Raw genomic sequence first — 25,127 nt, 5'->3', positions numbered from 1 at the left:
AGGGTATTGAATTGTAGGTACCTCGAGGTAGTTTTGATGTGGTCTATCGGGTTAAGTTAGGTCCGTGTGTGTTTGATACCATATGTTTAAGTATACATGAACTTAGGAGGATAAGAAGTCGAGCGAAAGACGCAGCTAGCAAGAAGGATGACACGAGAGAGAGTCGACGGACACGGTGCGTCTGAGGGACGAGGAGTTGCGGAAGAGTACGCTGACGGACAAGAAGGAGGTGCGCGACATTTCTGAGGGACGAGAAGCCGAAGCGGAAGCTTGCTCGAGGAGAAAGTTGGAAAATGGGTTCAGGTGAGCCCTATTCCTGATGCCAAAATCACCCAAGCTAACGGAGCCGGAACGAAGGAGAAATCGGATAGTCAACTATTCGAGTGTCTGGACCAAGTCTAGGCACTCGGATCCCCGAGCAGCCCATGGGCGCCTCCTCAACGCGGGGATGTGTCAGCCACGTCTGAGCGCCCGGCCCAGGATAAGATTTTCCAGTTCGAGCCATTGCTAACCATTGCAACGTAAACAAAGTTTTATTCGCGCCCAGGCGCCCGGAGCTACCACATCAGCAAACAGTTAGATTCGACCAACAGGCTATAAATAGAGTCTTGGTATTAGTAGTTCAGAAAATCACTTGTACACGAATTCATTTTCTACTTTGTGAGCTGTCAACGCTATAAGAGGCTACTCCGTTCTAAGGAGAATTCTAGTGAGCTTTTCATAGTCTTGGATTAGCAATCCTCTAATTGCAAACCAAGTAAATTCTGTGCCTCTTTCTTTTATCAATTAGTTTATTAATTCTTTTATATACAAATGTTTTTCTAACTTAGTTTCAAAAGATCGAGAAAGGTTTGATTTTATTTTTTAGGGCAATTTATCCCCTTTTACCGGCCACACCATAAAGGGACTTACAAGTGGTATTAGAGTAATGCTCGCTTCAGAAGGACTAACTGTCATCCGAAGTAAAAGAAATGGTCGGATCCAGCATCTATCCGTCGAAATTTGATGGAGACTTTATAACGTGGAAAAAGCGCATGGAGATATTCTTCAAGATCGATTTTGAAATTTTGTTAATTATAAAATACGGTTTTGTAGCATCTAAGGATCGACAAGGAGTCGACAAAGAAGAGTACATGTGGACGAAGAAGGAACAAGTCGATTTCGTGGCTAATGAAAAAGCAGAGTTTCATCTACTTAGTGTTCTTCCGTCCTAGGAGTTCAGTCGAATCGGAAGCTACTACTCTGCCAAAGATCTCTGGGAAAAATTCTTGGAGCTTTACGAGAGTACTTTGGAAGCCAAATTAGCAAAGCGGGATATCCTCTGAAGCTAACTGACGAACCTCTGGATGAACAAGGGAGAAAAGGTAGTCCAACTCCATGCGAAGATCAAAGATCTAATCACCCAGCTCAACAACCTCGGAGAAAAGGTAACAAATCGTAACTCTTTAAGGTACACACTTGACGTTTTTCCGAAAATTCAAGAGTGGTCAGCCTTAGTAGATGCTTACTACATCTCTAAGGATCTCGAGGTAAGTACGCTTGAAAGTTTATTTTCTACTTTTGAACTTCACGAGTCTCGTTGTGTAGATACTCAGGACTTGGAAAAATCAAACAACATTGCCTCAAAGCTAAGAAGGAAGAATCAGGTCCCCTCGGATGTGTCTAGTGGCTAGCACATGAGGTGTTGCCACCATGAGGTCTGGGGTTCGAATCTCAACAAAGCCGAGGTAAATGCCTCCCTTATGTGCTAGTCACTATTCCAAAGGTTAGTAGCCGCCCGTGATTTACCTCCTCCGTGTTGGTCCTGGGACGGGTTGGCGGGGGCGCTGGGGGCGAGAGTATTCGCCTTTTTTTTTGCCACCATAAGAAGGAAGAATCAGATGCCAACACTTCCCTCTCGACAATGATGAAACGACATTTATGGTAAGGAAATTTAAGAAATTTTTTAGATCTAATAAATTTAATCAAGTGCAGGCCAAGAAAAGAAGAGCAAGGAAGATAAAATGCTATAACTGCAATGAAAAGGAGTATATCAAGGATGATTGCCCAAAGCTGAAAAAGGACAACAAGAAAGGACAAGCACAACAAAGCAAAAATCTTGAAGGTGACTTGGGACGAGTCGTCTTTAGAATCTGATTTGGAGGAGTACGCTAGACTTGCACTGATGGCAATTCATCAGGAGAGCATAGACGAAGGGGGAGGCTCCTCAGAAGAAAGCTGAAGCGAGGAGGAAGATACAAATTTCAGAGTGAATCTAGCAAGTGAGGTATGTTTACTACCTCCTGATCAATTATATTCAGGTATTAAATCCATGACTAGATCATTATATAAGATTAAGTCTAAAAATAATAATTTGAAAAAGGAAATTTTAGAATTGAAATCAATTTTAGTAAATACATATCCTTTAGAAATGTATGATAAAACTAAAAGATGAAAATGAAAAATTGAAGGACCAAATTGAAAAATCAAAAAATTATGCATGTGTCAATCGTAATACTTCAAGAAATTATAGAAACCTAAATTGGTACCTTAAATATCATAAGAGTCAAATTAGGAAAGTATCATAAAAATATATTCCAAAAAAATTTCTTATCAATCCTGTAGATAAAAATTTATTTTGGGTCTCAAAATCTTAGTATAAATAAATTATTATGCAAACTTTATGTTTAGGAATATTAATTTTATTTGCAAAATTAAGTTCGTATGCTTACTATTTATATTTATTGCTGAAATTTTTTCCCTTGTCACTAGAACAAATAACCTCTTAGTATTAAATTTTTTAGAATTTTTTTCGATTAAAAAATTTTTGTTTATGAATTTTTGATTGAAAAATCATAATTTAAAATTTAATTTTTTTTCGGATATGTATTTTGAAAAACCCGAAGGGGAGCTTTGGCGCAACGGTAAAGTTGTTGTCATGTGACCAAAAGGTCACGGGTTCGAATCTTGGAAACAACCTCTTGCAAAAAGTAGGGTAAGACTGCGTACAATGGATCCTTTCCCGGGACCCCGCATGACGGGAGCTTCGTGCACCGGGCTGTCCTTTTTTATTTTGAAAAATCTGATTTTTTGGAGAATTACTGTTATATTTTGAATAAATAGAAAAATCATTCTGATTTTTAGGTTAATAAAATTATTTTTAAAATATTCATTTTTGAAAAGAATCATGTCTGTTTAAAATATTTTTTGTACAATCTTTTGTTTGAAATTCTTATCCAAATTTTTTTAGTGATAGAACCGTTGAATTTTTGTTTGAAAATAATTTTTGTAAATTTTTTTATAAATAATGAATTTTCTAGGGATTATTTACCGAAAACCTTATTTTTAAAAGTAAAAAGTATTGAAAACTTATTTTTGAAAATTTTAATTTTTCATTAATTATACATTCTGTTCTCGATACTTAGAAATATTTGGGAGATTTGTTTGAATAAAAATCTATTTTTGAAATTTATCTTGGAAAAGCTATATTTCTATACAAAATAATTTATTTTTCTAAAATACTTAAAAAATTTTAGTGAAATTTTTTTTGTATATTCATATACTACTATTGAACTCTTAGAAAATTGTTTTCAAAGTGTTAAACTTATTTTTAAATTAAAATTGCAAGTGTGGTTATTAAATCTTGAAAATTCAGATTTTTAGAAAAATATTTTGTAATTTTTTTTTTACTTTAAATTCTGTTTCCTTAACCCATAGAAAAAGTTTCAAATTTTTATCTAACTTCGCTTTTTCCCGACTTTATTTTTTTTTATGTGTTCAAAGGAGAAGAATGAGAAATGAGAGCTTAAATCTAGGGAGAGGTTATATTTGTAATTTTATAGTTTGCAAAATTCCAGTTTTAATTGTCATTTTATTAATTCTATGTTTTTATCCTAACTCTAACTCGAGTTGATCAAAAAAGGGGAGATTGTAGGTACTCGAGGTAGTTTTGATGTAGTCAACCGAGTTAAGTTAGGTCTTGTGGATGTTTGATATCTTGTGTCTAAGTATGTAGGAATTTAGGAGCACAAGAAGTCGAGCGAAAGACGCAGTTAGCGAGAAGGATGACACGAGAGAGAGTCGACGGACTTGGTGTGTCAAAGGGACGAGAAGCTACAGAAGAGTTGACTGTTTGGGCGAACGGAGAAACCGGACAGTCAACATGGTGTTGACTGTTTGGGCGCCGGGACCGTCCGGGCGCTCGAACCCCCAGGGCAGCCCATGGTCGCCTCCTAGACGCGGGGATGTGCCAGCCGCGTCCGAGCGCCCAGACCGGGATAAGATTTTCCAGTTTGAGCCGTTGCGACGCGAATAAAGTTTTATCCACGCCCAGGCACTCGGAGCCCTTCTAGGTGCTCGGAGCTGCCACGTCAACAAACGGTCAAATTCGATCAGCAGGCTATAAATAGAGCCCTGTATCAGTAGTTCAGATAATCATGTACACGAATTCATTGTTTTTTCTATTCTACTACTTTGTAAGTTGCCAACTCTGTAAGAGACTATAAATAGACCTATTACACTCTGTGAAGTCAATGGTATACTTGAGAGAGTTTGGACTACTTTTGTCAACTAAGGGAGTTTGATGCTTCAATTTTCCAGCAACTAAGGGAGTACTACAAATCACACAAAAAAACAAAACTTAATTAGATCAACCATTAATGTCACGGCAAATGAGAATCATGATTCAAATATAGACTAAGCATTAATTCCATAACAAGTTTTAAACCAACCATGAGATGATAAATAGGGTAATGACATTTTCAATTTTCACAAAAGAATTCCACAGGAGTCATATGTTGAAGATCACATTGTGTGGGGAGCTTTGTCCCTAATGACCAAGAACTTATTATTTACAACCTGAAGAAGATCAACAAGTAAATGCACTTCTAAATCAGATAAAATATTTAAAACATACCATTGATTATTAATGTGATTCATTTATCCATTTATGTTGTTGAAGAAGATGAGTGCAATACAATTTTTGAGATTTCTAAAAAAATAATGACATATAAGTCAAATAAATTAGTACTTTATAACTGTAAAGAAAAATCTAACTATATTTTTCTTAAATAGAAAAACTTATTGTCCACATCCTTTAAAATTTCTTCAACATTAATTGGCTCCGAACGTAAATGAAGCCAATCTTGAGTACAAATTAGGCTTTTTACTACCCTAGGAGCCAATGAACTCCTGAAACAATCAAGGACCAAATTTGGCTCAGGAGAAAATAGAGTCTCAAGGTAGTATCTCGAAAGTGTCATCTATTCTAGAATGGTGACAATGACATTGAGCCAAAAAATGTGAGTCAATGTCAGAAGTTGGTCCTTGATTTTTTGGCTCAATGTCATTGTCACCATTCTAGAATAGATGACACTTTCGAGATACTACCTTGAGACTCTATTTTTTCCTTATAATTCTTATACGAAGCAAGCAAAGTCTCCTTTATTATTTTTCTTACCATTGCACCCTTTTCATCTCTATACAATTCGACCAACCTAAATTCTATGAAATCAAATTTATGCCCTGCACAGGGTTGCAAATGGTGCTAGGCGGTGGCGGGACAGGTGGTGACCGCCTATCGCCTCAACCGCTTAGGTAGTGCCTAGGCGGTTGAATTTTCTTTACTATTTTTTTTATATATAATATTATAAATAGTCATTCTTATATTTACTTTTAATAAAATATATTAATTAAAAATAAAAAATTTAATATAAACATTTAAAAATTAAAAAATTTAATATATATATATAATTAATGAGATAATTTTATTAGACTTTAATTAAGTATATTTAAATTATCCCAATTATAGTTAAGAATTGATTAAAATTATTAACTTAAAGATTAATTAAACTGTAGTACCAGTACCCTTTTTCAGTCGGGAAACGAGTCTTATGCACCGCTAGGATTGCATGACATGCTCGGATGTGTCGCCGGGCCCGGGCGACGTATCCAACCCATTGTTGGGCTCGGATGACGCTCCAGGCTCATGCAATGCATCGGAACTCGTCGTCGGGCCCAGGTGACGCGTCCGGACGCGCCACAGTGGTGAAACAGCGACAATAGCGACGACGACAATTCTAGGCGCGGTGGTGGCGGAAGGAGGTGAGTTATCGCCTAAAGCACCATCTTTGCATGAGGTGGTGCAGTTGATGCACACCTCCGGCCTAGGCGGTGCCTAAGCGGCCGTCTCGGCCGCCATGTAAAACATTGGCTTTGCATCAAGCACCACCACAATATAAAACAAGTTATTTATCTTCTCAAGATCTCCCCAATGCCTGTCATTTTTTTTTTCTTCTCATGAAACCACATCTAGATCATTACTTTCCTGCTACTCCTTCAATATAGAGTATGAATAGAACTAATTTTGAGTGCAAAAGTATTGGAAGTGACATACAAGAAACTTGAAACTTTTAATGTTAGTTCATAAAAGACCTACAATAAAGATGTGAAAAGTCTAAGATTATTCTAATTTGCACTTGTTGACCTCCCATCAAAGGTTTTCATTTCTCTTTGAGGGTTACCATAGTATCGACTCTCCATCATCATTCACAACATGTCATTCTTTATAGTGAAGTTCTAATTTAAAACATGGATTTTGTTCATCAAACGTATCAAAAGCTCTATCAAATTTTTGAGCTACATTTAACATTAAGAAAGTTGGGTTTCATCTAATTGATACATCTAAAAATAAGGAATTCTTACTTTGAATTTTTTTCAATCTTTGCACATTCCTGAACTTCCTTAATCTGGATGGGAGTTGCTTAACATATTTAATCACATTTCTAACCCTCATTATAGATTCATTTATATCTTTTAAGCGATCAACAACAATCAACATTCATATTTTCCCACTAGAGATTGCGCATGTTTTTGTTCCCACTAGAAATTGTGGTATGGAACAACTATTATCAACATTCATACTTGATATATTTTCTTGCATTGACATCTACAACAAGTAAAATTGTATGATTTTTATCAAAATATATACATAAAGATGGATTAATTAAATGCAGACATCTAGAAAGGATGAACAAATGATCATGCTCCTTACTCTATTGCTTAGAACTTTATAATCATAGCCATAGATAAAATGCTACCGATGGTAGAGTTCATGGATGGAATGCAACAAAAAACAAAATTAAAAAGATTTTATAAACTTTAGCAACATAAAAGCTTAATTTTCTTTTTCTCATCCAAAAATATTTCAATCAAGAAGTGATAAACAGACGGATATTGAAACATCAAAATAATAATTATTAAATGGTAAAAAGGTTGTGTTAAAGTTTGTTATATAGATTATGGAGAAGAACAATAAGAAATAAAGAATATAAAGTAAGTTAATTTAATTAATTTATATTAAAACTATCATAACAAAATTAAAAGTTTTCTATATTTGTTTAACCTTAATTCTCTAAACAAAAAGAGCACAAGCTATTTTTGAGAGGAGGAATAGAGAAGCATACAACACATGGTCTCTTAATGATAATTTATGATACTGAATCCAAAAATAAAAAATAAGTGTAAAACTTTCGCAAATAAACATGAGGAAAAAAGAGAATCAACATAAAACCCATTGATTTTTCAATAGTTGAGAATAAGATTTACCTCTCACAAGTTTCAATTTCTCGTCTGTTGGTGTTGGTTTTCTTCGATTCAAAAGCTAGAGCAACTAGGATTGGGAAGAGAACAATACAAAAATGAGACTTTTTAGGACCGACTTTAGTGACATGACTCGACCTTCTGTTCGACGACAACAGCGAGAGGGAGGATGAGCTGGAGATGAAGGTGGGTGTAGGTGACACTAGTGGATACCTTTCTGATGAAAATTCTGCTCAGAGGCGATGAGGGGTTTGAGTGGGAGGAGTTAGGGCGAGGCGGAGAGGGGGTTTGAGTTGGAGGAGATAGGGCAAGGCGGTGGGGTTGTGCTAGGATTCAATTAGTTAGACCCATTAAACTTGGTTTATTTTTAAGGCCTTAAATTCTTTTTTAAATAAAACTTAATTAGTTTCGTTGAATTATGAAATTCATAATCGAAATCAATATTTTTTTAAAAAAACAATGAACTTCCAAATTGACCAAACCGAAGTTCAGAATTAATTCGGTTCGGTCGGTTATTTTGGTTGAATTAAAATTTTGCTTACCCCTAGATAAACTCATTGGACTAATGCAAGACATTTTTCCATAGTGCATGTTGTTTGCAGATGATATTGTTTGATCTATGTGACATGTGAAGGAGGAAATACTAAGCTTAAATCTTTGCGGGACATGGGAAGTTAAAGATTTTAGGCTTAGTTTTTATACAAAATATATGAAATTTGAGTTTATTAATAGTAGACATAGTAAAATAATTGTTAAGATGTGAGCTGGTGAGTTAACTATAATTGAAAGTTTTAAATATCTAGGATTCTTTTTACAAAAAGATGGAGGGATTTATAGAAATGTTTTACATATGATACACGTAGGATGCTTGAAATAGAGGAGGGCATTAAGTCTTCTTTGTGATCGTAAGGTACCTCTAAAGTTTAAAGGGAAGTTTTATGAGATAGTGGTTAAATCAGCTTTTTTATATGGAGTTGAATGTTGGATTATGAAGGGAGCACATGAGAAGAAGATGAGAGACGCAGAGATTGGTGAATGTATGAGCATACGAGGATGAACAAGATAAGATATGAGAATATTAGAGAGAAAGTCAGGGTTTCATCTATTAAGGGAAAACACCGAGAGACGCATTTAAGATGCTATGAGCATGTGCTTAAGAGACCAATAAATTCCCTAGTTTGGCGATGTAAGATTGTGACAAATATGCACATTGAGCAAGGAAGAGGGAACCAAAGAAAACATGATTAACAATGATAAAACATGATAAAGTTCATTTAAATATAGATGATGATATAGTAGAGGATCAAATCCAATGGTGTAGGAGGGATAAAGGCTTTGTTGTTTTATCTTCTTTACACTAATACATTTTGTGCTTCCTCACACTACCACTATATATATTAAACTTCGACATTTAGACTCTTCAAGAATTGATATGCAATTGTCAAAAACCACTCATCAATATTTACAAACCATTTATTCCAAAAAAAATTTTATTCTACTTTGGAAAGTCTTACTTCATTATCATCAAAATTCACCATTTAGTTGTTGTAAGATTACCCTTCAATTTAATTTTGAAGCCCCATATTTAGTGATGTTAATTAGTTAATCATTCACTAGATATTACTTTTTATGATTTTTATACACAATTTAATCTACTTTCCTGGTAAGGGAAATATCTATATTGCTATAACTATCATCACTCTTAAAAGTTATTTATAGTTCCTCTTGAAACACGTATTAAATCATACGATGATAAGATGCCGCAAAATTGAATATAATACCTTTATTTTTTCTCCAAATCAAGAATCTTTGTGTACACCTCTATATTCTGCAAATACTTTTTACATGCTTATTTATATCTTGTTTAAGTACATCTTGTTCGCTCATTGCAGCAAAAGGTAATAACCCTTACCCCGGGGCCCCTCTAGGACTGCCCCATGCAATCTGGAAGGGAGGTAAATCACAGGGGCTTCGCCGAGCATAGTGACCCTTTGCATGGGGGTTAGGTGATCCGCAATGCATTTTGCACACATTGGGAATCGACCCCATGACCTACTGCAGCAACACTACAAGCAAGTACTAACTGTACTAGCCCGTGGGGGCTACATCTTGTTCACTCATAGATATATTGTGAGTAATCACATCTAGGTTCTAGTTAAATTCATTTATGGTTTGATCCTTCAATTGTACTAAATCATAACCATTTAAAACATTCAATATCTCATTTTCTAAAAATAACTAGCAACATAGCTCTCTTTAATTTTCTTAACTTCTACAACCTTATCCTGACAATTTTTATCTAATATCTAACATCATATCTACTCCTCAATTTAATTCTTTTATATATCATATTTTAAAACATCTATATTCTAGTCTTTTTGCTAAGTCATTTTATTTCTTAAAAGTATCTTATGTTTACTTTTCTCTAAATCATTTTACCTATCAATTCTATTCCTCTCTCATACTGGGTTCAATCCCATATTATATATCTAAGTATGGGTTTTATCATAAGTTCTATACATAGCATAAGTCCTTAAACAAAAATAAATCATTACAATATTTTCCCTTCTCTAAACATTAAATACTATCAAAACCCCCTTTTTGAGTCAGTTTTTTTAGTTATTCTCTTTCAGAGAGGCTCTGACCTTCCTTTATCACCTACCTATTTCTCCACATGTTCTACATTCTCTCTCCAAATCCATTTTCTCCTCAATCAAATGATACCAAGTACCTTTGAAGTCTTTCTTTCCCTGTACGGAAGCTAGGCTGTGGCACCACACATTCACCTGTATGCCTTCACAATGAGCTCGTGAGCCATTGCAGCTGCTTGTCCATACTTCATTGTCCTCACATGACAGCGAGCAGTGCATCACCACAGTCCTTTACCTTTTCTGTTCACTGCTATGTGATGCACGCGTCTCACTGATCTCATTAAGCACCTCCATGTCATGGATGTCTCTATTTACAAGCTAAAACCATGGATTGAGCTTTCGGCTTGCACGATCACTATGGCACGCAGTTTCCCTTTTGCCCAACTCAGCTGGCTTGCAGTCCTCTAGATTAATTGGACTCTTGCTTCCTCTGCAGAACTCCATAGCATTTCTAGCTCCGAATTAATGCAATGGATCATCTTGGTGCTAAGTGTTCCCGGTTCTCTTCCAATCTCCAGTAAGACTACCTTTCTAATCTGTGTTAAATGGGCTTCACTGGGCCAACCTTCCACATTGGATAGTTCTCAGATGGTTTTCATTGTTAATCACCAGATCCAATGGATCCATACTTCTCGCCACTTAGGTCCATAGCTTTGATAATGCTGCTCCTTCCTTTCTTCTTTGCTTCCTTTAACTTCTCATAACTTTTCTCTTAATTTCTTGTCGTCCTTCAGAAATTCACTCTTTCTATTTGCTTAGTGCATTTGCACCCCTTGAGCTAGTGATGACTTTTGTTTTTGTTTTGCTACATCCAACAAATGATTGAGCTATGTTTTTTTTTTTGTTTAATCTCCAATGAAGAGTTAAAACAAATTAAATGTCCTGTTCTGATTTTGCAATATCCAAGAAAGGACCAAGTTGTGTAATTTATCTCTAGTGTAGACGTAAATTGAGAAAATATCGAAATCTTATTTTGATTCTTCTAGTAAAGGGTCAAGATGTGCTCTATTGTTCTTTAAGGACTATTGAGTGCATTACTTTTCATGATGCTATATGCACCACTTTAGTAAGATGTTACTTGAGAGAATTAGTTCTTGCGGACTCTTGTTGTTCTTGTTTCATTTTTCTCTCTCTCTATTCATCTCTTCATCTGAGGTTGAAGGGATGATGTACCATTAAACTGCATCCTCTATTATCTATTTTCAGAGCTTTTTTTACTTGTTCTTTCATTTTTGTGATCTTCTTAGTCTGCATTGGCTAGTTTATATTTGCTTATAAGCGATTTGTTAGGTTATCTAAAATAATTAGACTTACTATCTATGCATTATTATGAGGGGAGTGGTAAAAAGTTATTAGGTACGTGTAATAGGCTTAGTCTAGAGTGGCAATGGACCCACTTGGTCTCACCTAGACTATAATTTCCTTAAATACCTTTTTTAAAAAGGTGTAGAAGTTTTAAATTTTCTTATAAATACCTTTCCACCTCACACCTCGTTCGTCATCCAAGCACAATCTCATATTCATCTCAAGCTCTCAATTTTCTTTTTCATTTCTTATTCTCTCATAAGCTCTTTCTCTATTCTCTCAAACAATTTATATTTTAGTTCTTGTCTTTTTTTTCTTTAATGTTTTTCAAGTTCTTTTGATAAGCTTAATAATAAAATGATATTCTATTCTATTCTATTCTCTCTGTATATACATATTATTTTTTTAATTTTTTTTTAGGTTTGTTTTAAAATCTTAATCAATTATTTTTATTTGTGTGGCTGGCCTGATTCAATCAGGCTCGTGTCTATGTTGGGTTAGGGTTGAGATTTACTTTCTTAGTTCTCCATTCAACACGACTTGGCATAGGCTAGGTCGGGACCAACATGGATCAATTGGGCCATCTTCTTAGGCTTGGGCCATTCTTATAGACAAACCTAGCTTTTTCCCATATTGATACCTTAGATTAGGGTTTACCTTGAGCTCTACAAATACTAAATAAGTGATTCGTAAGAAAAAATGAATTTAATAATTTCCCTTTCCCTAAATGTAACACACCAAAAGTTCTTTAGTTATAAGTTGCTAACCTTATTCTTTAATTATGATTAGCTTCTTTAAACACATTAGCCCATAACAATGGAAGCACCCTTTGTTTTATTGCATCACATCCAAGCCTTGATGTTATGGATTACTTTTATGCAGTCTCCTAACCTATCCTTTGCATATTGAGATACTAGGATGGTTAGGATACATCTGGCAATTATATTTTTTTGGATAAGTAGAAGTTGTATACCATGTGACAATCTTGCAATGTCAAATATGGTTAAGATCCATTCTCATGCGGCTTTAGAAGTTGGGAACGACCTTGGTGGTTTTGTTACGCTACTGATGTTTTCCTGAAATTTGCACTGTCTCAGGTATGGTTCAGCAATGTACCCCACACACGTCTGGTTGAAGATAAAGGACAAAATTGGATCTCTAGGGACCATGATAAGTTCAAATTCCCAGATGGTGGGACTCTATTTATCCATGGAGCAAATCAGTACCTAGATCAGATTTCCCAGGTACTGATACTCATCATCCTATGTATGGTTTTAATTTATCCTCTCTGTTTATATAATATCTAGAAAGACAATGCTTATTTCTTTGTAAACTTTAGATGGTTCCAGAAATTGCATTTGGGAATCGTACAAGAGTTGTTCTTGATGTTGGATGTGGTGTAGCTAGCTTTGGTGCTTTTCTATTTTCACGAAATGTGATCACCATGTCAATAGCCCCAAAAGATGTCCATGAAAATCAGATTCAATTGGCTCTTGAACGTGGAGTACCTGCAATGGTTGCATCTTTTACAACTCAGCGCTTGCCATATCCAAACCAGGCATTTGATCTAATTCATTGTTCAAGATGCAGAATAAACTGGACCCGCAATGGTAAGTAGTTTTGCAGTTTATTCAGACATCCCTGACTCTCATTTTTTCATGATGAATAATTTATCTAGAAATTGCTATCATTTAACCACTATGTTTTTTCACCCGAACCATCTTTCCTATTTTTTTCCTCACTTTTTCTGGTCAATTTTTTTGTAGTAGCTATGTTATTTCCAGTATGAAAGTCTGGAATTCTTGTTGTGTAATACTTGAATGAGTTTTTCGTAGCTCTTCTGTTTCAATCATTCTGATGTGCTAATCAATTTATTTACAAAATGGTTAAGATGGGATTCTGCTTCTTGAGGTCAACAGATTGCTCAGAGCTGGAGGTTATTTTGTTTGGGCAGCACAACCTGCTGATAAACATGAGGAAGCTCAACAAGAGGCATGGAAAGGTCTGTCCTAATGCTATAATTGACGTGAAAATTTCATTAATTATTTTCCACATCAAATTCACTGGCTGCAGTTATGAATTTACTACCATGCCTCCCCATTCTCTTTGTTGTAACTTTTGTGTCAGATTTAACTTACTGTAGTAGCAATATGAGGTCTAGAGGGGTTGATGGAGAATATATACCATCAAAACCCACCTTCATTCTTAAATCAAGAAATTCATCCTTTATTGAAGCTACATCCAGTATATTTTGATATCTCTCAATTATCAAACTCAAAATCTTGCTTTTCCTGAGTGAGAGAGTAATCTTATGATATTACTCACCCATCTACATGAAACACGACTTTGAATCAAAATGCTATCAATATTTGTCCAAAATTAATTCTCTGAGATGTTAATATACAGCATACTCTTTGTTTATGAAGTACATCATAAACATGATTGTCAATGGTTGATCCCAATACAGATCAACTGAATTGAATAATATCAACAAAGCTAGATTTGATATTTGTCAAGAAATCAATTATCTCATGATTATCGATAGAGAAGTTTGATTATTAGAAATTTTCAAAATTAGCTAAAAATGAGTTAAATTCCACTAGGAAATAGGTGAAAAATGTAAAATTTGGTCAAATTGAGACTTAAAAAAGGTTGAAATTTAGTTCTTAGGTTGATCTGGGAAAAATTGAAGGTCTAGCTGAAATCTTGAATTATAATGTGCAAACATTTAGAAGTGAGTGTCTTGGTTGCTTTGCAACAATTCCAGCTTAAAATGTTTAGAGCTATCACCAGTCATGATTTGTCGTGAGCTTGAGAATCGGTTTTTTAACCTTGTTACTACTGGTAATTTGCTGTTAATCTCTCATCTATCTCTTACTCAATGTCCATCAAGACAGAAAATGTAGTTCTGTTTTACTCACAATTGGTTAAAACTGACAAAAATCAGATAACCCAGTTATAAACTTGGAAAGAAGTAACTCTAGTTAGAATTAGGTCCTTGGCTTGGTGGTGGGGTTGCTTTGTCCCCTTAAGTTGGTCACAGTTTTGAATCTTTATGAAAGGAAATTTTTAATGTTCTCTGGTTTTTCTTTCAACTGATTGCTATTCTTAATAGATAGTTTATATAGTTTTTTCCAATTAAATATATATAGAAACACATATATGTATATATATGGGTGCATGTATTATGTTGTAGCTTATAAAATTTTATATATATCCGTTTTTAATATATATTACGTCATATTTCTTCACATATAAATATAGTTTGTAAACTTTGTATTGTATAAATTTTATTTATATATTTAAATATACTTTACTACATATAAGCTTTTCTTATATAAAAGTTATAGTTGGCTTAATTGTATCTATTTTTTATACATCATTACAAATATCTAATTATATGGCGGATAACAAGTGGAATCAACTATTAATTTCATTCTTTTAATCATCCTAATAGATTTATGTTTAACCCCAATTTTATTTAGCAGTATCTTATTTTGAAAATTTTCCCTTTAAAAACAACATATTTAATTAATCTTGTAATTATAATTTGTTAACTTTAATTATGCTCAAAGAAAATATCAAATAAAATCAATGAGGAAAAACCACCTCAATTGAAAAACCTTTTCAACTGGGACAATAAGTGCTTATTTAGTCGGGACGACAACAACTTCCAACAAGGGTTGCAATTGCTTCCACCAAAAAGAGAGTAGTGGTGGTTGCTTCCAATAGGGACGATGACCGCTGCTAGGTGAAATCGCGAGAAAGGGAGGGAGAAAAGTCTGACACATTGGAAAAGAAAAACACCTTAAATCAAACCCTAACCTCTTTAAATATATATAATCATTCATATAAACTAAGAACCATGTGAACCAAGAATATAATTGAACAAACCTAAATTTTTTATTTTGGTCTTGGAAACCCTAAATCATGTGAACAAAGAATATGATTAAACCAAACCCAAATCTTCTAGTTTAGCCTTGGAAACCCTAAACCATGTGAACTAAGAATACAATTGAACCAAACCCAAATTTTCTAATTTTTGGTTCAACCTTAACTTATCAACCCAAATTTAATTTGGTGCAAGTTATCCAATTTAATTCAGATTCAAGCCCGGTTCGATTACAAACAAGATTTAATATTTTCTAATGTTTGATTTTTTTTAGATATAGTATATAATCCGTTGGTGAATCACTCCCGAAATCACTACTATCCGTTTCTCCTCTTTTGATACCTTTCAGAGGCAAAGAAACGTGTTACAATAACACAATAATTTATTCTTACAAAACACAAGAGATACAAAGAAATACAAGCAAATAAAAAAAGGATAGCTTGTGCACGAAGCTCCCACCAATGGGCGTTGCTGGGGAAGTAAATATAACAATAATACTAAGTAAATATAAATGCACTAAAGAATATCTTTGGTTGCTTTGCTCTCTTAAGGCAATGCTACAACATTTGCTTAAGAACCTCGCGAATAGATCTCCACAAAACTCTTTTTTATAGGTTTTTTTATTGTGACTTGAATTCACCGATTGTTGCTCCATTGTAACTATCCATAAATTGATCGTTGTCGAAGTTTTATTCATATCCTGAGTTATTAATAGGTTTAACGACTCTAGTCAACTACCAATGCACCAATTGACTACCAAACTCTCTATTTCTTTTGTTGTGACCGAAGGATATTCATATATCTCTATAATGATATGATATTGTCCACGCAACCAAAGGATGTTGGGCGGCTGGCCGCCGTGCACGCTTTCTGATTTACCCTGGTGGCTAGTGGGAAACTTCTGTGGGACCGGACCAGTCATCCCAGGAATAGTTAATGAGGCTAACTGCCAACTGGGTTTATCGTTGGACTCTACCCAAAAGGCCTCATGTCAATGGAGATATTTTACATTCTTTTAAACCCATGATCTTTTCCATATCTTTTCAATGTGGGACTTTGATTGTATCCAACAATTCTCCCCTCAAACGAAGGATCACAATTACTCTTATGGTTCCGGCCTTCCCTCGAGCATCCGGTCACTCTTGACCTGCTCCAGGTCTCACCGCGAGCATCCGGTCACTCTTGACCTGCTCTGAACCTTCCCCGCGAGCATCCCAGTCACCCTTACATGCTCTGGGCCTTCCCGCGATCATTTGGTCACCCTAACCTATTCTGGGCCTCCTCGCGAGCATCCGGTCACCCTGACCTTCTTCGGGCCTCCCAACGAGCATTCAGTCACCCTGACCTGCTCTGAGCCTTCCCGTGAGCATCCGCATCCGGTCACTCTGACCTGCTTCGAGTCTCCCTCCAAGCATCCAGTTACCTTAACCTGCTCCAAGCCCATCCTCAACTTTATTCAAGATCATCCCACATGACATCTGGTTTGGACCATGACTTTGATACCATTTGATGGAATCGAAGGATATTTACATATCTCCATAATAATTTTGTCCACTTTGGTCATAAGTCCTCATGACTTTGCTCTTGGGCTCTATCCAAAATGTCTCATGCCAATGGAGATATCTTACATCCTTTTAAACATCTTTTCCATATCTTTCTAATGTGGGACATTGATTATATCTTAACATCTTTTCATTTAAGTCTGGGTCGATTGCCTAGTCGACTCAATCATTAGTTGATTGTCGATTGCCCAAACTATAACTTCGTGGTCTTAACTATATTTTTAAATTATACGCAATAAATATATTTATCTAATAATTACCATATGTAAATAAAAAAATACCGAAATCGTATCGATACGGCACGATATGATACTAAAACTGTATTGTTCTGGTCTGGGACCCGAACCTTAGCACGGGTCGATATTTTAAACCATGGATTAACACTCTTATTCCAGTTGCACAAAGGCTAAATTCATAGGTGTTAAGAGACCTCATATCTTTGAGACTTCCTCATCTACTCAGCCCATGTTGATTTGACTTTAACCTAGGTTACTATCGTATCTAGTTGACCTCAATCTATTAAGATTTACTTACCTAAAGACTCCTCGCCTATGGGATTTTGCCTATTGCTTAACATCCAACCAACTTTAGCTTACCAAGACTTCCTCTTGCCTTACATCTACTCTCCTTTGATGTGCTACGACTTCAATGCTTGCTAAACATATGAACCTTTTATCACTGTCAAACATCTAGACCTTCATGACCTACGCGCTTGAACTTCCTATAAATTGTTTGACATCAAGTCCTCCAGAATTTTCCATCAACTGCCTCATATCTAATCTTGCATGACTTGTCTGGACTCTATCTCACATGTCTAATATTTAGACCGTCCTCCATGACCTAGAAAGACTTCCTCTACTAGCACCGATTGGATTTCTTCATTGTCAAGTGTCTATTGTATCTAACGCACTTAGACTTCCTTCTTTCTAGCTCCCTATTAGACTATCTCCTGCCAACCGTCTCGTCAATCTTGACCCATTCGGATTTTTCTATTGTTAAAAATTCTGTCAACCTTGATCTACTAGACACATCACTCAATCGTCAAAAATAATATTCAAACATGGAAACCCAAAACATCAAAACCCAATTCATAGCACAGTCAATCTCCTGAGGTTGATTTCGCCAATATTTTTTATATAAAAGAATCATTTGTAAGAATGACATTGGTTGGTGAAGTGGTCATGTAAAATAGTATAAATACTGAATGAGTGGATGGTATTAGATATATTGAGGTCCTTACTCCTTGAGTAAAGGATCTAGGTAGAAGTTCTAGTGGACTATGTCGTAGTGCAAGACAAGTACCTCTAAGAGATAAGGCATCTAACTACGAGGAAGCATCTCACATAGTCTGGAATTGAAGAAGACAAGTATATTCCTCAAAATGCACTGTGATACTAAGACTATAGCTAGGGAAGGAAGCAAGTGGACATCCTGAGTACCTATGGTTGGCTTTGCCACATGAGTAATTTATAGAGGATAATTGGTTGGATACCTATGAAGTGAGTGCTAAAGATTTCAAACATGCCTAACTTTTTTCATAATGGGTGAATTTAGATTTGCTCTATACACACGATGACCTCATTGACATCCACAGCCACCTCCACCACCACAGGACTCTTCAAATGACAACTAAATAGACAGAATAGAATTTTCTAGGGAAGGCTAAGAGGATGTAAAAACACAATAGAGGCCCTCAACATCTATATGGGACATCCAACAAAGGTATTGCTGGAATGGAGGTATCTCCCAAGACTCTACTGAAGATGAATTACGTGGAGAAATAAAATGCAGAGGAGCCTGTTGAAGCGATCCTACATAACCTTAACGATGGGAAGATTTATTAGAGATCAATAATAATCGTTTGAAGCTGTTGATATGTGTGGTCATTTCAGTGTCTTATTGACGCAATTATAAAGGATTGTAAATCATGTCATAGGCTTGAAAGATGTCACCTGCATAGTTGGGATTCATCAGTTGATCGGATTTGGATTGGCTGAATTAGAGCGGGTTGATTTGTTCGATCTGAGATTTCCCAAAATCCTGGGAAATGTGGAAGAAAAATAGATTCAAAATTAGTTCAAATTGGCAAAACTTAATGAAAATTGAAGGTTTGGAGAAGGAACCGGGCAATATTTGTTTAACTCGGACAAGTTCTTCATTCAATAGGATTTGGGAGCAGAAAGAAGTAAGGAAGAAACAGAGAATAGAAAAGTGGATAAAAGAAAGGCGGTAAAAAAAAACCAACTCTGCAATCAAAGATCTTATTACTAGGGTGAGAGCAAGTGAGATAGCTGTTAGTGTGATTTAGAAGATGAAAGGCAGGGTATGTTTAATTAAATTATATTTTCTTAAATTGGGAATGAGTAAGTAAATATTCATTTTATTTTATTATGCTCCTATAATGGCTGGGATTTTGGTGGGATGTGGGGGAACATGGAGATAGGAAAAGAGATGGGGCCGTGGAATTTAAAAAAAAAAATGATACAATCCATAGTTTAAAACTTCTGATACCAATCTGACAACCATGGTTACTTGTCATCAGATCCCTATCCTATGCCTATTTGATAGTAGTAGAGCATTAGTAGATGCTAGGTTGGGATCAATATAGCAAGAGGAGAGCAAGAAATTTAGCATCAATCTATTCCATGAAGTTTTGATAGATCTAGGAATCTCGAGAATCCAGGTGGTAAGATGTTCTAGCTTTACCTAGGCCCATAAACCAAACTCGAACTACTGCAACTCATCAAGTATAATTTCTTTTTCGTATTCTCTATGTTGCTAGGTAGAATGACTCAGGAGAATAGTGGTCTGAGGCAATAGGGATGTGCTTGAGGAACTTGACATTTGGGATTAAAGCCAGCCCTTAATTGATGCACAAAACACAAAATAGGAATGATAATAGAAGTTGATGTCTTCGTTCAAATTTGGGCTATTATAGCTCCTGGAATGAGGCTGTTGGTCATGACAGATGAAAGAAGAATTGCTCTCTACTCACTCACAGTGAAGGAAAAAAGAGTACCTTTCCACTCATTGTTGCTCATATTAGGCTGGTGGACTGGCAGAGATCAAATCAGCAGAGAACAGATGGAAATGGAAGTCTTTCAGAGAGGAAGACTTCCAATTTGAATGGTCATGTGAAAAAGAGAGAACAAGATCCTGATGGGAAAAGGCTTTGAACATAGGATGCAGGCTGGAGAGCAGCAAGACTTCCAATCTGGATGGTCATGCGAGGAAGAGAGCATGACATCACGATGGGCAAAGGCTCACACATAGGAGGCAGGGTGGAGAGCAGCTAGCTCCTGTGATGAAGATTTTGTAGATGGAGACTGGTGGGAACTGATTCTGGATATTGACTTACTCATGTAATGGAGATCAGTGCCTAGGTATTATGGGGCTCTCATATCATGTTATGGGAAAATTAAGGTATTCTCTTGGTACCCTAGTATTTTACAATTAGGTCCCTAACAATGGTGATCTGCTTAACAGATATCACACATAGATGCCATACAGTTCAACAAATGAAAAAAGGTGAAGACATCTGTGTACTCTGTTTTAGGTCTTCCAATGTGTTTGTCAGTTATTTAGTATTCTCTTTGTACATTCTAAAATTGTAAATTTGATGCTTCTGTATCATGTACTGTAAAATTGTAAATTTGATGCTTCTGTATCATGTACAGACATGGATGACCTTACATCTCGTATTTGTTGGCAACTTGTGAATAAGGAGGGCTACATAGCAATATGGCAGAAGCCTTTCAATAACTCATGCTACATGGGTCGCAACTCTGAAGTCCAACCTCATGTTTGTGATTCAGAGGATCAACCGAACACTGTTTGGTATATTCAAGAACTTTATGTTAAAAGTGCTTATAGATAGGATGATGAAAAATGAACACTCATGTTTTTCTTTCTCAACCTAAGTTTTCAAGTGTTAGCTAATAGATGGCAGCATTATTTACACTTATCCTCGACTTCTTTACCATGTTAGTGGAAATAGCTTGTAAGCGCCAATAACTTTTTGCCATTCTTATATGATAATTTGTAATATTGTCTAGTATTCATGTGGCCAGAAAAGGTCTCCATTGGTCATGCTTATGCTAGACATTAGCGTTATCATTATTTGAACTTTGGTGTTTTAAGAGATGGTCCACTCTCCCTCTCTTGTTTCCTGCACTCAAGCATGTTTATTTCCTTTAGTTTAATGCTTGAATCAAAATTTTATTGAATTATTTTGCTTAAGAAAAATCTTGAATATGCAAGTAATTCCTCTAAGCTTTCTGTTTTCCACACTGGAGTTTATCTATTCAATATGAAACAGCTTCTTAAAGTCAGCTTTTAGAAGTCCATGGATATCTTCTAGGGATAATGCTTATATGCTAAAGTCATGTTTCTAATGTGTCACATGCACTTGATTTTTCTTCAATACCCCTCAAGTTACTTCATGCTTCTTGCAGGTATGTTAGCCAAAAAGCATGCATTACCCGCCTTCCCGAGAATGGATATGGAGCCAATGTTTCCTCATGGCCTGCTAGGCTTCATGAGCCTCCACAAAGGCTCCAAGACGTAGACATGGATGCTTATACAGCAAAAAATGAAATTTTCAAGGCAGAGTCCCGGTACTGGAACGAAACTGTGGAGAGCTTTATTCGTATTTTTCGTTGGAAAACTTTGAACCTGCGAAATGTTATGGATATGAGAGCTGGATTTGGAGGGTGAGACATTTTCTTTTTTACCTCTGCAATAGCTTGCATTGAACATTTTTTCTGTCTAATAAAGCATTGATTTTATTGAAGAGAGAAATTTTGTGGTGCTAACTAGATTATTGATTTTAAAGGCAGCATAGTTGTAATTTATATGAAGTCAACCTAAACAAAGCTTGAAACTCACGTCTGGTGTGCCATTTGGAACACAATCCTTTTGTAATACTTTTCTAATTCATGATACAGTTAAAATTGCAGGTTAGCTCTAGTATATGTGATAGATGAGTTGAGAATATACAGCTTTAAGGTCATGGTCTAAGATGAATGTGTTGTCTCAGTAACTCTCATAAATTGAGCTAATACCAGTGTAATATTCTTTCAATCATTCTTGTATATAAATAAAAATAATCAAAAGCAATTTATTTCAATGCCTTTCCCAACAATTACTAGCAATTGTAGTATACACCAGTTAAGCATCACTTTCTATGAATTTGTGGAGGTTGATAATTTTTCATTTGCTTATGTACATGTTTATCAGTGTCTCTCTGCTTTCCTGCCTGTATGTGATCAGAGAGAACAAATCTGTGTCTCTCTGCTTTCATGTCTCACTTTTTAGCCACTTGGGCGGTTTGCTATAAGCTGACTCCGTGATTTATCTCCCTTCACAAAACCTGGGGATGAGCTGTGAGGGTCTCTGGGTGAGCGTAATCACTTTTTTGCTATAATATTCATACTTGGATTGTATATAGGTGAGAACATTTATTCTATCAATGAGCCTAGAGTCGCATTGTTAAAATTTAAAAACTCTACTGGCTTTTATTACTTGGCTATGCATTTTAACGTCAATTATCCTTCAAATATTAAATTTGCACATCCTCTTAATGTTCGTTTAATTTTCTAGTATCATTTTCACTTGCCACCTGTAATTCTGTTTTATTCTGGTAATATGCAGATAACAATGCATGAAAATTTTGTTGCAGGTTTGCAGCTGCACTAATAAATCAAAAAATTGACTGTTGGGTAATGAATGTAGTTCCAATCAGTGGGCCGGATACATTGCCAGTAATTTATGATCGTGGCCTCATAGGAGTGACCCATGACTGGTATGCTTCATTCGTTTTTGGCAAATCTATATTGTTACTCTAATCAGCTTAGGTGCCTTTCTTCCAACTTACCATCTTTTGTTAATAGCTCTTGTTTTGGTGTTGATTATTAAGCAATTTTTTTTTTCCTTCAGCACCAACTTATTCTCACTTTAGTTTAGCTGAAAATAACAAGTAATTAATCTGTTTTTCTTATGGTTTAAAATCTCGACCCGTTCTAAGATTTCGATCTCGGACTAGATGATACAGTTTTAATACCGTATTGTCCGATGCCGATGTAGTTTCGATATATTTTAAATATAAAATATATTAACTAAAAATAAAAAATTTAATCTAAATATTTAAAAATATAAAAAATTATATATACATATAATTAATTGGATAATTTTATTAGGCTTTAATTAACTCTATCTAAATTATCTCAATCATAACTAGGAGTTGATTAAAATTATTAACATAAATTATTTAATTAAATCTAAGTTAAAATCTTTGGCGCTCAACCCCTACTTGTTCCGCATCGCCAGCGACATTATCTGCCCATACAACGTGTTCGGACGTGCCACCGCCGACCTCTGAGCTGTGGCCTCGAGGCGTGCCGACGTTGGAGGCATGCTTGTGTCGGTGTCGGTCAGCAGGCGGAACAAATGTTTCGCTCGTATCAGGTGAAACGGCACAAGATTGTAAACTATGATTACTTTCTCTATCCATCACTCACAGCAATAGTATTTTAACTTCTGTTGTCATCTAAAATGTTTTCTTGTATGATTCTACTTTTTTTCAAATGGAATATGACAGGCATACTCACATGTAATGTGAAAGGGTCTTTTAAGTTTAGATAGAGAACTCTTCCAAAGTAATGCTACTTCTCTTTATAATGATTTCTAATTATATTGGCGTCAGAGAATTGCTGCCTTAAAAACATTTTCATGTGATTAACTTTTTCTGGATTTTTCTTACATTTTACTAAATTAATACTATATTTTGGTCTGCAGGTGCGAACCATTTGACACATATCCAAGAACTTACGACTTTCTGCATGCATCTGGTCTATTCTCTAGGGAGCAGAAGAGGTATTGTCAGTGTATCACTGCTACTATCTGTGAATAAACATATCAATGAAATCATCCTATTTCATCGATACATCTCAGGATGGCTAAATAGTGACATCACCAACGTTACAGCTCAAGTCTATTCTATGTACCATAGTTGCTAAACTAAATATGATTCAAGTTTAAATTTTTCTTTCCCAGTTATCAGCTTTGCATTAAGACTGAGCGCTATGAAAGCTTTTAGGCTATGGACGAACTGTTCTTGTGTTTTCAGGTGCAATGTCTCGGTCATTTTGCTGGAGATGGATAGGATCCTCCGGCCAGGTGGGCATGTATATATTCGCGATTCAAAATACATCATGGGAGAGATTTTGGACATTGCGCAGGCCATGGGCTGGAGAACTGATCTGCGTGACACTGCTGAAGGTCCATTTGCTAGCAGGAGGATATTGAGGTGTGATAAACCAATCTCCTAGAACTTCTACAGCTATTTGTTTGTAGATATATCTTGGTTGTACTTCTGTTGCAGAAAGCAACATTTTCATTTTGTTGTTGTTATTGTTGTGTTATATCATTTATCTCTTTAAGCAGTTAGTTTTGACTAATAAGTTGCTTGGTGGTGGCTTCGATCTTTAGCATCAATAGATTACATTATTGTTATTTGACATCAAACATATTAATTGTGTCATTTTCTGATGGCCTAAAATTTTGAGATGCCAATTTAGGGATGTCAATTGTGATATTCAATTTGTTTAAGTCAGGCTCAAGCACTGGTTTATACTAAAGTTGGATAGATTTTGGTTTTATCTATTTGAGTAGTACCCATACTTGCCAGTTTGCTTGCTGCTACAATTACAAAACTGAATTGACCACTAGAAAAATCTGAAATTAATTATGTTGTCTACAAATATTCATTCTGATCATGGTATTTCTACTTCTTTACAAAATAAATTGGTGTTAACTATATAAAATTAATAAGAAAGACTTTATTAAATCTTTTGATAAATTAATCAGTTTGAATTTTTTTTTTCGAATTATATGCAATGAATTTATCAGTCATGTCTTCGTCTAGAAATAAAAATAATATTTTTTTTATTTGTAAAAAGAATGAAATATTTTCCTTATGAACAAATGGATTTAATTTTTTTTATCAGTAATAGAAGAAAAGTAATTTTTTCCCCTCTTTGTTTTTTAAGAGATCATCTAATTTTTTTTCTCCCCAATAAGCTTGGGGTAAACCCTGAGCTCGCCCTATGCGGTCAAGAGCGGTGGCCTCACACTCGAGCG

General features: G+C 35.4%; 1 protein-coding gene across 1 annotated transcript in view; it reads left to right on the top strand.

The window, feature by feature from the left end:
* LOC121985369 (probable methyltransferase PMT11) overlaps positions 1-24,541 on the top strand; it is a 34,382-nt gene extending 9,841 nt beyond the window's left edge. Inside the window, exons 2-9 of the mRNA XM_042538773.1 lie at positions 12,632-12,778; positions 12,874-13,144; positions 13,426-13,536; positions 20,666-20,825; positions 21,443-21,700; positions 22,669-22,791; positions 23,784-23,861; positions 24,115-24,541. Coding sequence (XP_042394707.1) covers positions 12,632-12,778; positions 12,874-13,144; positions 13,426-13,536; positions 20,666-20,825; positions 21,443-21,700; positions 22,669-22,791; positions 23,784-23,861; positions 24,115-24,316 — 1,350 coding nt within the window. The 3' untranslated portion in view covers positions 24,317-24,541. The remainder of the gene's footprint in view (positions 1-12,631; positions 12,779-12,873; positions 13,145-13,425; positions 13,537-20,665; positions 20,826-21,442; positions 21,701-22,668; positions 22,792-23,783; positions 23,862-24,114) is intronic.
* Positions 24,542-25,127: the final 586 nt, after the last annotated feature.

This window comes from Zingiber officinale, chromosome 5B (assembly GCF_018446385.1).
Source record: "Zingiber officinale cultivar Zhangliang chromosome 5B, Zo_v1.1, whole genome shotgun sequence".
Classification (NCBI taxonomy): Eukaryota; Viridiplantae; Streptophyta; class Magnoliopsida; order Zingiberales; family Zingiberaceae; genus Zingiber; species Zingiber officinale.
Note: the sequence above shows the minus strand (reverse complement) of the source record. Positions and strands in the feature narration are given on the sequence as shown.